This window comes from Myripristis murdjan, chromosome 3 (assembly GCF_902150065.1).
Source record: "Myripristis murdjan chromosome 3, fMyrMur1.1, whole genome shotgun sequence".
In the NCBI taxonomy this organism is placed as follows: Eukaryota; Metazoa; Chordata; class Actinopteri; order Holocentriformes; family Holocentridae; genus Myripristis; species Myripristis murdjan.
Window position 1 is genome coordinate 24,831,258 of NC_043982.1, and position 14,638 is coordinate 24,845,895.

General features: G+C 40.6%; 1 protein-coding gene across 1 annotated transcript in view; it reads right to left on the bottom strand.

The window, feature by feature from the left end:
* tln2a (talin 2a) overlaps positions 1 to 14,638 on the bottom strand; it is a 126,937-nt gene that overhangs the window by 36,505 nt on the left and 75,794 nt on the right. Inside the window, exons 22-30 of the mRNA XM_030048435.1 lie at positions 12,524 to 12,690; positions 9,945 to 10,073; positions 8,894 to 9,007; positions 8,358 to 8,471; positions 5,876 to 6,010; positions 5,587 to 5,715; positions 4,350 to 4,452; positions 2,824 to 3,032; positions 995 to 1,114 (exon numbers count right to left, since the gene is read on the bottom strand). Coding sequence (XP_029904295.1) covers positions 995 to 1,114; positions 2,824 to 3,032; positions 4,350 to 4,452; positions 5,587 to 5,715; positions 5,876 to 6,010; positions 8,358 to 8,471; positions 8,894 to 9,007; positions 9,945 to 10,073; positions 12,524 to 12,690 — 1,220 coding nt within the window. The remainder of the gene's footprint in view (positions 1 to 994; positions 1,115 to 2,823; positions 3,033 to 4,349; positions 4,453 to 5,586; positions 5,716 to 5,875; positions 6,011 to 8,357; positions 8,472 to 8,893; positions 9,008 to 9,944; positions 10,074 to 12,523; positions 12,691 to 14,638) is intronic.

Consider the following 14,638-nt stretch of genomic DNA (forward strand, 5'->3'; position numbering starts at 1 on the left):
GTGCCATGGTGGAAGGCAGCTGGGATGGAAGCCATGTGGCTGTTAGCCATTAATAGAGACAGAAAACTTGAAAAAACAAAAAAAACCAAAAAAAAAACGTTTAAACAACAGTAGCTCTGGCAAATACTAAGACATCTAACATTTCCTGAACTGTTGCCGTTAAAGAGATGCCGCAAGTCTGAGACAGAGGAATGAGTTGAAAAATTGATGTCACAATTCAACAGCAGCAGCATTCACGTCTTGCTGAAAATGGGTGAGATCTTAGTTTAATGGAGAGTGTGCCATTAAAAAGAACAACAGTGAATGCAGCGAGGATAAGCATGCAAGCACTCAAGATGAACTCTGAGTGCTCTCTAAGCCTTATCCTGACAAAATCTTCACGGCACTACATTACTGACAAACTAATGACAGGTAGGAGTGGAAGGAAAAAAAAAAAGCAAAAACAATGTAACAATTATCCCTTTACTTCCTTCCTTGTATCAATATGATTCTGAGAATCAGTATTTCAATTGCATGTCAAAGCTGGAAGAGAGAAGTCACTTGATTTTTTAAATCAACGGTGATCTTGAGAGAGAAAACAACTCAAACTGGTGCAAGAAATTTTATCCCACAATCTAGGTTTTGCTTTCCACTACTGTGTATGATTAATCTACTTAAATCCCTAAAGGATTTTTCAGTTTTTGTTGTAGAGAACTGAAAGAAAAACAGAATGCTATGTTGCATAAATCAGAATATTTCGTGGTCTGCTAAGTTGTAATACACTTAAAGTATGCTAATTTTTTTTTCTCCAATGATGGCGAAGTCATTTGAATGGTCATTTCAAGTTGGTTATGGCTAAGATTAGGAAAAGGCTGTAGAGAATGAACGCAAGTCAATTGGATCATGACTTTGCCATCCTAGGGAAACAAAAAAGAAAAATCACAGTACTACAGTATATTGTGACCATCATAATCTGGTGTCAGGAGTGGTTTGGGGAATTTAGGCCTCTACTCACAGTTTCGAGCAGTAACTTCTTGCTGGCCTCCCCGATGCTCTTGAGAGCCATGTCCACATCTTTCTGCCCGGGCAGACAGTTGACGCAGTTGTTCAGGGAGTGGGACACGGCCTTGGCCACCTGGAACACAGAACAGGTAAGTGGGAGCAGGTATGGGGCTGACACACACAGTACCCACATGTGAGCAGTGTGTACAGTCAACTAACATGTATCTGAGGCGCCTGTGTTGAGCTGAAAATGTGAATTCAAAATGCTAATAAGCCAGGCACAAGTGCAGAATAATTGATGTCACCAATTTGCACTTGTGTTTCTTACAGATGCCAGCCAATATGTTTGTGTGTCCCATTGGGTGCACAACAAAACCGGGCTGTCACATTACCGACTGCCAAAATAGAAGCAGATGACAACATGAAAAGGTCCAGGGTGAGCATTTCATTAAGATGCCAGCAGGAGCCAACAGTTCGCAAGAGCACTCTAAGCTTATTTAATGAACTCTATTTTGCATTGCAACCAAATTTCTGATGAGAATTTTGACAAGAAAATAAAAAATAAAAGTGTTATATTCGCATCTTTTTGCAAGATGACAAACCGTAGTCCCTGTTGTTTTTCTGCTCCGCTGATTAATTTCTCTACAATGGCACAGAGAAATGCATAATTTATTCACTTTGTGGAGAGAATATGAGAAGGACAAGCCATAAATAAATGATATACTTGGGCTAAGTTCCTTGTGGGGATGGGTAATCACTCCTGTGTCTTACCAAGAAGATTTAGTTACTTGCCTTGTTCTTAAATTTGTCCACAAGGACAAAAATATCTAATAAAAACAGATTAGATGGAGCTTTTCTTGGCAAGGCCGTTGAACTTTATCCTATGGCATAATCTAATATAGCCAAGTTTACCCACCCTTTAAAAAGTTCCTACCTTTGAATTCAATGTAAAGTTAAATGTCGACCTTTAAATTAGTAAAATTTTAGGGTGGACGGATAAATTAATGCAACCTCTCTGTTCATCCATGAAAAATTCTCATCTAATAAATAATAATGGGCTTTTTCTAGGGGGAAAAACAGTGAAATAATCTGTTTATCATGGCAAATCAGTGCACCTCCAGGGAACACCGACTAGTGATGCTGATATCTGCTGAGATACGGGGCACTGAGAGGGGCACTGTCAGGGATGAAGCTCCAGTTGAAGCTCTAGTGCCATACAATTCACATTTAAAATGCTGTCAGCAAATTGACCAGAGGCATAAATAACTAACTGAACAAACAACTGATAAGAGAACTGAACACCTGTGCATTCTTTCAACTAAACAGAGCAATTTTTCCTGTGTTGTAGACACATGCCGGATCAGGCTTGCTTCCCAAATGACTGGGTGTGCTCCAAAACCCCCGATGGCACATATAATAGCTAAATCATGGTGAAACCGTCATTTGATCACCATCACAATGCCTGCAGAAGCATAAAGATGATATTTAACTTTGGCTTTGATGGAGAGTCAATAATTTTAATTTACTGTTTGTTTTCACAGCTGCAGTTACAGTTTGTGTAATAGCCAGTAGCTACTACTGCCAGCAGCTACTACTACTCCTAGTGTACTACTTTTGTGAGTGATTTTCATGACAGTTGATAGAGGTAATCACATCTAAAAACACATTTTATACAAAATAAATACTAACAAAACCACAATAAAACCAAACCACAGAAAGAAAGTACACATTTTTAAGTTTGATTTGCTCTGCAATTACACGTAAACCAGGGTTTGTGAAAAAAGTCACATGGATTCATCAGGTCCATGGTTTTGAAGCCCAGACAACCCTGACCTATCTCACCTGTGCCAGCCTCTGCTGGCTTTCAGCATCTCCGGGGGAAATCAGTGCCTCCTTGGCCTCATGGATGAGAAGCGCTGAACCCTCCATGACGTCACGGGCAGAGTCCAGCATGGCAGCGGCAGCTTTCGGGTCTGTGGTGGAAGCAGCGACACCGCGGGCCGCCTGGGCCAGTGTTTTCAGGGCCTGGGCCGTCTCCCTGGCCGCTATACCTGCAGACGGCATTACAGGCCAGTGAGGTATGAAAGGGCACATAGTTCTAACTACAGTCACCTAAGTTTTGTACAGGCATCTCAGCTATGATCATTAATGATGGGATTAAATGCCACTGTGGCATGCATGTTCATATAAAACTCATCTAACACAGCTACTTTACTAGCTCCTCTAACAACCTTCATTCAGCTTTCCTTAGAACCAGTCAAGGACAGTTTTCAGTTTGATTTCCAGGCCCATTACTATGAAGTAGCCTACCTGACCATTTTTTCCTTTTTTTCCCTTTGTTTACTTTCCTCTCTTTGTCTGCAACCTCCCTCAGACAGTCTTCTTAAACTGTATCACATTTGAATTACTGAACTCCATCAAGGATGTTTTGTAACTAGTCACTATAAGGAAATGTTACTTTAATAAGCCGGGCTGAGTTTGTTCAACCTCTCCTGCACAACTGTTGACAATAATGCATTTCTGGCTTTTAACTGTTACAATAAACTAAACTATTGTACACAATTTTTTTTTTTTTAATTACAAACAGTGACATCCAATTGTATGGCATTTTGGTTTAACATGTAACAAATACTTTCTCTGTTTTAACACAAGTGTGTTGCAACCAAGACCTCGCAGAATGTAATTTGGTCCAAGAGGCTGTTTGCCTCACAGGCAGTGACAAACAATGAGAGTCTCGGGGAAAATTTGACATTTCACTTAAAAATACATCAGCTGGATGGGATGAAAAAAAAAACAAAAAAAAAAACAATGAATCAAGCAGTAATGCTGCAGTTGACAAGATTACTTAAAGAAAGTAACAGGTTCCAATTTATGGCTTCATTTCTCCTCTGTTGCAGTGGAATTTCAACTTGGCCTTATGCCAAATTCAAGCAAGGACACAAAAGATAATAAAAAAGTCCTGGAAAAAAATATATTTTTGCAACAAAAACTGAAAACAACAACAATAATAATAATAACAACAATAACACAATTTCCTTATTGTATTACACAAAGTAATTTAAAGTAATGAGATTCTGAGAGCCAGCTGGGCTAAAAATGAGATTAATCTATTTCTTAGCCATAATACATATATAAAATTTATTTTTTGAAATCACTACTAAAATGAAACATTTGGATGACACTAGAGTGTTCTTTGCAGATTTCATGGGGCCCGCAGCCTTTCATTGTGTTAACGCAGTTAGTATGCAGCCGATAGCTTTCTCCACACTGGATGCACAGGGATGATAATGTCCCAAAAATAAGTGTGTTCCATTAACCACTCTGAAAAGTGTGTTTACCAAGGTCAGTATCATCATATAAGCACCCACCTGTGTAGTGCTCATTGCCCTGTGCAGCACAAGTTAGTAGCTGCGCCATAGACGATCCCACTGACTTTGAGGTGCTGCCCAAGTCCTGAGCACACTTCTCCAACTACAGCAAAAACAAGAATGGGAAAAGTCAGTTTAACATACAGACATGAATAAAGATGGATAAAAACTAGGGATGTACTGTTATATTGGCAGTATTGTTGTCAATTGATATTAGTTTTAAAAAAGAAACACTTCTGTAAACTTTTGAATGCACATGTCCAACTGTGCAATGTTTCAGTACTTTTTGCACAAGTTGCTGTTCTCTAACAAGGAGTTTAACAGCAAAATTCACATCAGGTGTTTGATGCTCCAGCTCATCGAGGTCGTATCATTAGGGAACGGCTGCTGGAGACTGGGGTACCTCAAATGGAGTGGCCTGCACTTTCTCCAGACCTGAATCCCATAGAAAACCTATGGGATCAGCTGAGTCGCCGTGTAGAGGCTCGGAGCTCTGTACCCCAGAACCTCAATGTCCTGAGGGCCACCCTTCAAGAAGAGTGGGATGCCATGCCTCAGCAGACAATAACTCGACTTGTGAACAGCATGAGACGTCGTTGTCAAGCTGTAATTGATGCTCATGACAAGTTATTGACACTGACATTTTTTGTTGTGGTATATCCACCACTGTTGTTGGCTTTTGTTTCAAGAAATTGTTTGAGATGAGGAAATCACCAGTGTATGCTTCTACTTAAATGCCCTACTTTCATGATATAATATCACTGTAGCGTGAACATTTTACATAAATTTCACCCAAAAGAAAAAACTTTTTGTGAGTAGTGTGTGCGTGTATATATATATATATATATATATATATATATATATATATATTTTTTTTTTTTTTTTTTTTTTTTTTTTTTAACTGTTGATATCTGTGAAATTGGCACCTGTGTGATTTTTTTTTTTGAATGTGCCAGTTTATACAATGATAAAATTAGCACAAGAGCAAGGAAAAAAAAAAAAAGAAAAAACACTGGCCTGTTTGAAAGCCTACACCTGTTTTGTCCCAGTAGTTCTATGAGGATTCTTAGAAAAATCCATTTCACTCCATCCCTTGTAAAAAAACAAAACATTATGCTGCAAAATGAATAGCTTATGTGGTAGCAGCACATGTCAGTGTAGTTGCTATTGTCTTTAATCACCAAGGTTTAGCAGACTGAATCTTGAGATGACCACGGGGGTCTGAAGTAACCCTTACTGATTCTCCAGGTAGAGGTTTCAGTTGTCCGTTAACCGCAGCCAATTTGGCATCTTGCAGCTCACTTTTCAGGGTCTGGATTGCAGTGAGCGCAGAGTCAATCTCCATGGGGCCGCAGGCTTCATGAGCCTACACAACACAGCAAACAGAAAGTCTCAGTATCCCAAAGCGAGACTTGAATATCTCTCAAGAGTATCTACTGAGCTCAACATTGGGCTTGCTATAAATGGTGCAGAGAGGGATGTTTCTGGCCTGGTGGTATACAGTTATCTGTGAATCTGTGCTCTACCTTCTGTGCAGATGTCCTGAGTTCAGCCAGGCAGGTTGCCAGGTTCTTGGCACACTGACCCAGTTGCATGGCTGCAGCCTGGTCCGTCACCGTGGGAACAGATGACTTTGCCGATGTCACCATCTTACTGCCAGGCTGCACAATGCGAAAAAAAGGTAGGTATGTAAAACAACAATCCCACAACAATACTTCTTTAACTCTACGCTTACACCAAAAAAGGGTTACAGGCTTATTTCTGATATGTGTCCCCACATGGCAGAAGTGTTTCTCATTTTGACAGTGAGAGTTTTACAAAGAGCGGCTCTGCAGAGACAGATACACATAAACTTCCTTACCAAACACCACAGAGCTGTGCAAATGTCACATTTTCCTAATAGTGGGGTGGCTTAGCTCAATATATCACAACAATTGTTCATTTTGTGATAAAAGCATAAAATTTGGTAGATGTGTTGGTGGATATATTTCAGAGTTGCCAACTTTTCAAAAATCCTTGGAGTGAGATTTCACGGGGGGGGGGGGCTTCATATGCATACCTTAACAATAGGACTGCATACAGTCCTATGCCTGAATTAATAGCCTACACCTCTTATTTTTCCCGATTTCCCGAGCATTTATATGGGCTAGGCAAACTTCAATCCACATGCTAAAAATTAATCTATGGACCACCAAAGTAACGTTTGACTGTTTAATTAAATCAACTTAACCACGGTTGGAGGGGGTGTGCTCCAGTATGGTACGGGCGCTCATGGTCCGGGCGCTCATGCACGAGCACATGCACAGTCATGCACGCAGCGTGCGAACGTGGATACAACGTAAATCATGCCGTCCTGCTTCCGCAAAATAGTTTAATGCGCGCAGCGCGATTAACTGCGAGTCGCGGCATTGCACAATCAATAATCAACTAATAATAATAATCAACCAGATCCAGCACACCTGACCGGATGGAGTGGAAAAATTTACAATAGAGAACAAGTCAGATTTGGCGTGAGATTTCTCTCTCGAGCGTGAGAGCGTGAGATTGAGGCTGAATGCGTGACTGTCACGGCCAATGCGTGAGAGTTGGCAACCCTGATATTTCAAACAAGTCTGGATATTGGGCCATCACAAAATCGCCCCCTAGTGGCCATAGCAGGCATTTTATTTGTTAAAATGAATAAAAAATATTAAAATGATTCATTAAAATATTTAAAAAATGTAAATACTCATTAAATTAAGAAAAAATACAGTTATACACACTCAATTTCTCAAACACTTTCTGCTCCATCACCACAACCACCACTGCAAGCCAGCTAGCCAACGAGCTAGCTAGCATATGCTTCCTGTGACAAGCAGTGCAGTGGACAGTCCATCAAGGTAGGCCTAAACATTTTATTTCAACTGTAATAATTATGAATAAAATATGTTAGTTTTTGGATGTATACATTTTGAACATCATAGATAAAGGCTAAAGAGAAAAAGAATTATTGTGGGGAACAGTGGAGAGGTAAATTTTCAAGCTAGCAAAACTAGGTAGAAGCTAGTAGTTGGGGGCCTTATGGCAAAGTTTGCGCAAATTCATCTACAAGTGCCAAATTTGGCACAGATGTAGCTGAAGGCATACTGAAATTATTTAGCCAGGGCACCCAAGCCAGAGACCCCTGAGGCCAAGATGGCGGCCAAATCCAATATGGCCGCCACCTGAAAAGGGATTCGGCTATAACTTTTGAACCAGATGATACACAAATACAAACTTGATGTGTATTTTAACTTTTTTGACCACGGGAAACCCATAGGAATACTTACATTTATGATTGGGTATATCAGGACCCCAAATTTCTAAAATCCAATATGGCCGCTGTTCAAAAAACAGCTACAGATTTTGAACTAAATGAGCTACAGAGGACTATATGGTGTCTATTTTGTGTTTACTGACCATGGGAAGTCAATTGGTATTCTTATATTTATGCTTGTGTGAGTCTGGACCCTCTATTCTTTTCAAGACTGTGGTTGAAAATCTTTTTTTTTTTTTTTTTTTTTTTTTTTTAAATATAACTTTGAAGGTTTTTCTCAATGTCGATTAATTTCCTTATAAAATTGAAGTGCTTTCAGTGTAACCCATGTGTATGCATTTAGAAGTGTAATCATAAGACACATTTTTGCCAGGCAATATTTATATAAGGTAAAATTATTAAAAGAATAATAAAATTGTCAAATTGTCCACAACAGTTAAATGGAAAAGCATTCCATGCCAGTAACCACTGGCGGCCAGTTTTGAAAATGGCTGCCACAGTCATCAGAATAAAAGTTTGCAGTGGCCCAATATCCAGATTCATTCAACATATATTCAGCAATGAGTGTACCAAATTTGGTGCTTTTATCACAAAATGAACGATAGTTTAGCTATGCCGCCCCACTATAAGACAAATTGATGTCACACAGACAATAGTGATCCCTAGCCTACAGAGGGAGAGAGGTGGAGGGGGCGTAACATGTGTGTGTGTACCTGCAGGAAGTTCTGGCTGGCGATGATGAGGGCCAGTTGTGCACTGAGGTCCTCTGGCTGGGCCTGACTGCCACGCACCCCTTGGACCAGCTGTGGGATATGGTCTGCCACTGCCTACACACACAAACACAAACATACACACACCCTTTATTTGGATCCGCAAATCAGATTAAGCAATCAATAGACTCCAATGTGATCAAGGTTTAAGGATTAGTTCACCTAGCATTACAAAAAGCGTCTTCTCCTCCACACTGCTAAACTGCCAGCGACAGCAGATACAAAATAATATCTTGATATCTGCCTGGCTTTTGCTCGTGCAGGCCTGCAACTCGGAGGCAAGTTACAGTGAGTTGTGCTTAAATTGGATTAAAACAACAAACCACTGTGCACCTGCCTCGAGTACCAGTTGCCATTGCTCTGCACATGTGCGCAAATACACGCACAGAGTAAAAACCAAGCAGCCACAAGGTAAAGGACTGCTTCAGTATAAAATCATTATATATATGGATACCCATGCTATTTGTACTGTGCCTCACCTTACAGCTCTGCACCAGCTGCTGGTGGGCAGCAGTGTTCTTGTTGGAGGCGGCAGCATTTTGAGAGGCAGCGATGGTCTGCGTGGCTGCAGCGGCAGCTTGCTTGGCAGCATTCTGAAGAATGTTAAAACACAAACACACACACACACACACACACACACACACACACACACAAATATATAAGTCACGTAAAAAATTCCAAGGCCACATGAACATCCCCTCATATATAGTATGCTAAAAAAAATGAAAATGTTTCCTTTTGTTTCTTTTTCTGTTTCGCTATCAGTCTTTCCTTATGCTTAGTATTTCCTGAAATGTGTTTCTTTAAAGTTGCCAAATCCCAAACCATAGAATGGAAAACAAAAAAGCATCCCCAGGATATGTAGGCCGCATTTGTGTTTTATTTAACAACACAACAGTAAAGCATATTAAATATTCTTTTATTCAAGCAAAAACAGAGCATAAATAAAAATGTCCTTAGATGTTCAGGTTCAAAATAAGGTCTAGTACATTGTGCATTCACAACTAATAAAATACTGTAAAATAATAACATTACCAGTAATCCTACTATCACTACTGCTAATAAATAAAAGAAGTATATTGTATTTTACAGAACGGGACAGGATGAGGGACTAAATAGCTTGTGTGCTGTCTAAAAGGCTGTGCGTGTCATACTGTTGATAAAGATATTTTTTTGCCATTTCGGCTTTATTTGACACAGCAGAGACACGGGAGGGCAGGGGAGAGAGAGGGGATGATATGCAGCAAATAGCCTGAGGTCGGCTTCGAACCCAGGACGCTGCAATCAGGACTCAGCCTTAACAAGTAGTATGTGCTCTTACCAGGTGAGCTACCGAAAGATAAACCAAGCCATCCTCACATTGTCTTCTAAATGTTGTTTTCAGTGTATTTGCTTCTTTGTTCTCTGGTTAACTGTAAGCTACCATTTCCTGAGGTAGCAATTTACTAGACTCAAAGTATTAAAATGTACATGACTGACAAGTCTCTCAGGATGCTGGATGCAGGCAGAGGCTAAGCAGGCATCACTGACCTCCAGTCTGTTTATCAGTTTCTTCTTTATGGCATTCTGAGCAGCAGCGTTGGTGGCGACACGCAGCCCCTCTGCAGCCTCCCTCAGCCTCTGCTGCTGGTCCTCGTTCTCCGGGTGCGCTGCTGCACCCTGAGGAAACACACACATCAGTATACACAGGACAGAAAGTATTTACAGATGACAATACATGAAACACTCACTCACACAAACAAAGGCTAGCAAATGGAAAATATTTGTTTTGCTCTTCAGAGTTTCTACAACAATGCTGATGCAAAATTCCATGACTTTGCATAACTAAGTCAGAGTGTCTACATGACCTAAATATTCTGTTCCTTTCAGTTTTGCTTGGAAACATTTTAGAGGGGTAACCAGTCTGTTCAAAAATACTAGATGAGTGCATCAGTAGAGGGCAGATCTCCGCCAGACGTGCTGTCTTACATTGGCGTGCAAATCGATTCCAAAACCCAATTCCTAAACCCACCTACCAGGAAAAGGAAAAATACAGAGGCAGTGCCTACGTATCTCCCCTAAACTGGTGCTTGGATTTGGGTGAAAAATTCAAACACTCAACTGCAATAACAAACAGGTTTTTCAGAGGTTTTGAATAACAGCAACCTCCAGAGATCCTTGATCATACAGTCATAACTGTGCACAAAAAGTATTAGGCTGATAGGCCCAGCAGTATGTGAGATGAGCTGCAGACAGATAGATAGCCAGACAGACATACGGACAGACAGACAAAGAAATGCATGATCCCCTCAAGGCTGCTGCCTACCGAAGATAAAAACTGCCACACTAGCTGTTTCTTGGAAAGACAACAGTCTTGCTATCTTAAGTAACTGCGCAACATGTTATTACTGATCACACACCTGCAGTGGTGAGCAGCAGTACACACAATTCATGTCACCCCATACACAAGCTCAGAATACCCAATCAGTGTGTTCAGTTCTTCATAAAGCGAAGCAGATGTAGCAATCACTGCATTCAAAGTTGTGTTGAAGTTCAGCTGTAGCTCCTCTTCATTCTAGCAATCAGTGCCTTGTTGATGGCTAAATGTCAACAGATGTTTCATTTTCATATAAACATGTAGTCCTCTTTATCTTTGTGTCTTTATGTAACTAGGAGTATCCTTATCCAGGCTGCTGCTATTAGGTTATTATCTGGGAGCTGACCAGCTTCTTCTGCACCAAGAGGGTGCAGCTAAAAACACATCACTGAAGGAAGGTTTGTGTTAACTTAACAACTACTACTGGCACAAGTCACTATAGATAGAAAAGGACTTCCCGGTTAACAAGGCAGGATGAAACTAACCAGTAATTTTACAGTAAATACATTGTCTGAAAATGCCTTACTTAGTTGCAGGCTTTCTGGGAAACTAGAAGACAGTTCACTTTATTTTCCAATGTTCTTTTCATTAAAATTACTGTAGGAAATAGACTTATACATTTTTAGGAATTAATGAGAATATATGGAATACAATGCGAATATATAAGTAAGTTAAACAGAAAACAGGAGCGCTGAATAATATATTCCCTATTATCCCCTGTATTTTCCTACTCCTGGCACTGTGCAACAAGTGTTAACACATCAGATGACTTTTTGCTGGCATCTGCCTGCTGGCAACTGTTTGCAATATTTACACTGAGCAGCTTAAGGCATTAAAAAAAGCAAATAGTCTGTCAAAATCCTGCTGTGGACACCTGAGTCTCCAAGACCCAGAGGGTCAGAGAAACAACTACCACCAAACAAATTCTAACAGAACGTAAAATGATCATATTAAGATTCATTATCCATTACTAAACACACACATAGTGGAAACATACACTGGTCAAGACTACAGTCCTAAAACTAGACTGTTAAATGACAGTCAAATTTGCACCACACGTGGGCTTGAAATCCCAGCTCATGTTGCTCTATTTTCCCGCTTTTTCTACCCTTCTAAACTAAAATAACTAAAGTACAAAGAGGAAAAATGCCCACTCTTAGGGAATATATACATGCATATATATACTCTGGATTTGCTTCCAGCTGACTGAGTAAGTTACCATGGCAACGGCTGGCCCAGGTCTCAGCCTCTGATGACACAGATAGAGATATAGCTGTGATGGTGATTAATCTGGCATCAAACACTTCTAACCAGCTGGAAGATGGGGCCTCATTTAACTTTCATGGTGGAAGGAGGGAGCTATTAATATGGGCCTGTGATTCAGTAGATTGATGATAAGATAGATGGAGACAGAGATACCAGATAAATAGATGGGACACGGGAGGACTGAATGAATAACAAGCAAAACCTCCCTATCAGCCCAGTTTGGAAAAATGATCTGATGCATTCTTATTTCCCAACATATTGTGCACAAAGTTGGAGCTTTAAGGCCTATTTCACTGGTAAATCATTTTAATACACAAACTGATGGTATATGAATCAGGGGCCAAAAACTCCTTGAGTGCATTTTGACATGTAGTGCAAGTGTAATAGTTTGTGTCTCCTTGTGCCTACAAAAATACCAACAAGCCTGAGGGGGAAAAAAATCTATACAATACCACTGGACACACTGTATGTGTAACAACCTGCTTACCTTGGCTGCCTCCACCATCCTAGCAGTGGCATCAGCGAGCAATTTGGCTGCTGCCAGCAGCTTCTTAGAGTTGTCAACGTCCACCTCTGCCTCAGCGTCAGACCTCATGGCATTAACCAGGTCTGAGGTGGCCTGGGCCAGCACACGCGCCTGACGAACCATCTCTCCTGAAGAGAAGAGGGACAGTGTAGAGAAGGAAGGAGAATGAGAGAGAGAAAGGTATAGAAGCAGAAGGCAAAAATACATTGGTATTTCTTTCACCATTTACAATGCACACAAATGTTCAAAACTATATGCCCAATGGACATTTTCTTGTGACAGAGTGAAAAAGATTTTGTTTGCCTCTGTAGCCGTGTGGTGTACAGTGTCTGAATGTAGGGGGTGAATTTCTTCTCAGATAGATTTGATATGAATCTTGATACACAGCTAGTCATACAATATTGGAGGGCTATCTAAGGGAAGGTCACATTTTAATAAGACTGAATTCAGTCTTATTCAGAGTTTACAGTGACAGGTCACAGTGACCTTTGACCAATAAAATCTAAGCAGTTCATCCACAGATATTTGTGTCAAATTTGAAGAAATTTGACATAATTTTCCTGAGATATCACATTCACAAGAATGGGACAGATGTATGTATGGACGGAAATACATACAGATGGACAACCCAAAAACATAATGCCTTTGGCCATGGCTGTTGCTGGCTCAGAGGCATAAAAATATAGTTATAAAATGCTTCACATAAACAGAATAAAATAGAGAGAAGAGAAGAACAGTAAAACTAAGAAGACACAAGAAGCTGAAACAATTTTGTGGCACATAGGAAGAAAACAATATGCAAAATCACTTTATCAGCTTTGAACCGGTAAAGTGATGTCCTTATACAGTTGTTCCGGTCCTTCCAATTAAAGTTAAATAATTGTTACACCCCTTCGTGACAGGTCAAGATCTGAGGAACAAGTTGTGGATATGGCAAACTAACTGGAGTAGACCCACCACCAGCTATAGCGCATAATTAGAATGTTATTCTCTCTGGAAAAAAAAAAAAAAAATCCATGAATCACACTAATGAGGTAAGAAAATCGGGATGAAAGGTATTAGTGGGTCCTCTTTATCAGGCAGCCTCAGAGTACAGCAGAAAGTATTTGGCACTAGACCACTGTAACTCATGTGAACGTACAGGCTGATCTGCCAACACTCTGCTATAGAAAGATTCATTCCCCTTCCTGCACTTCATTTTTGTGCCCGGCTGCCAGGTGTGACATAACCCCACATATTTGACACTGGTTCAAAGCCGCTATTCTCCAACTGGCTGCATGTATTCAAGCCTCAGTGAAAACGGCAATTCAACTTGTCTATCAAGCCAATCAATACGGCCAAGTTCAGACTGCTGGGCCAGGACATTCCCTCCACATCGCACTCTCCATGCTGTCAGACTTGTTAACATCACTGTCAGCTTTCTCTGTGGCTTGGCCAATGCTGACAGAACTCCATTCAAACCAGCCATCATGCCAGTCTCTCTGAAAAGTAAATGGGCTGAAGGGGAACTGATATAGACATCACCTCAGAGAGCAGGAACTTCAACCTACTTATGGCAAGCAAATTCTCACTCTTTTACATCAGATGCTTTTTCTTCTCTCTTCTCTTGTCTCTCATCAGGTTCTGTGGTTTCACCCCGGGGCTGGCCGTATTTCAAGTCAGTCTTTAAGACCTGTGAGTCATGCCGGTCGACCCTGGTCAAATTTCAGGTGGAATTTCATAGCATGACAATAAGACTCTTGCAGTTATGCCAAATCTGAAGGGAGAACTCCAGGTAGGGTTTGGGTCACTGTGAAATGGGGTTCATTAGGTTCATCCAATCTTGGCCACATTCAGGGTAAATCTTGGTCAAGCAGCTTCTAGTCCAAAAAATACCTACCCTGCACATAACTATGGACAATATGATTGACTGAAGATTAGGGCTTGCTTGCATGTTGCGAATCAAACCTGGTCAAAAAAGACCTGATCACTGACTTCTGAGGCCTGTCTGGAATCATCAACCACCTCATATTTATGTTTTATATTTTTTGGCACACTTGATTATCATTCTCTGGGGATGGTTTCAATCTCTTAATT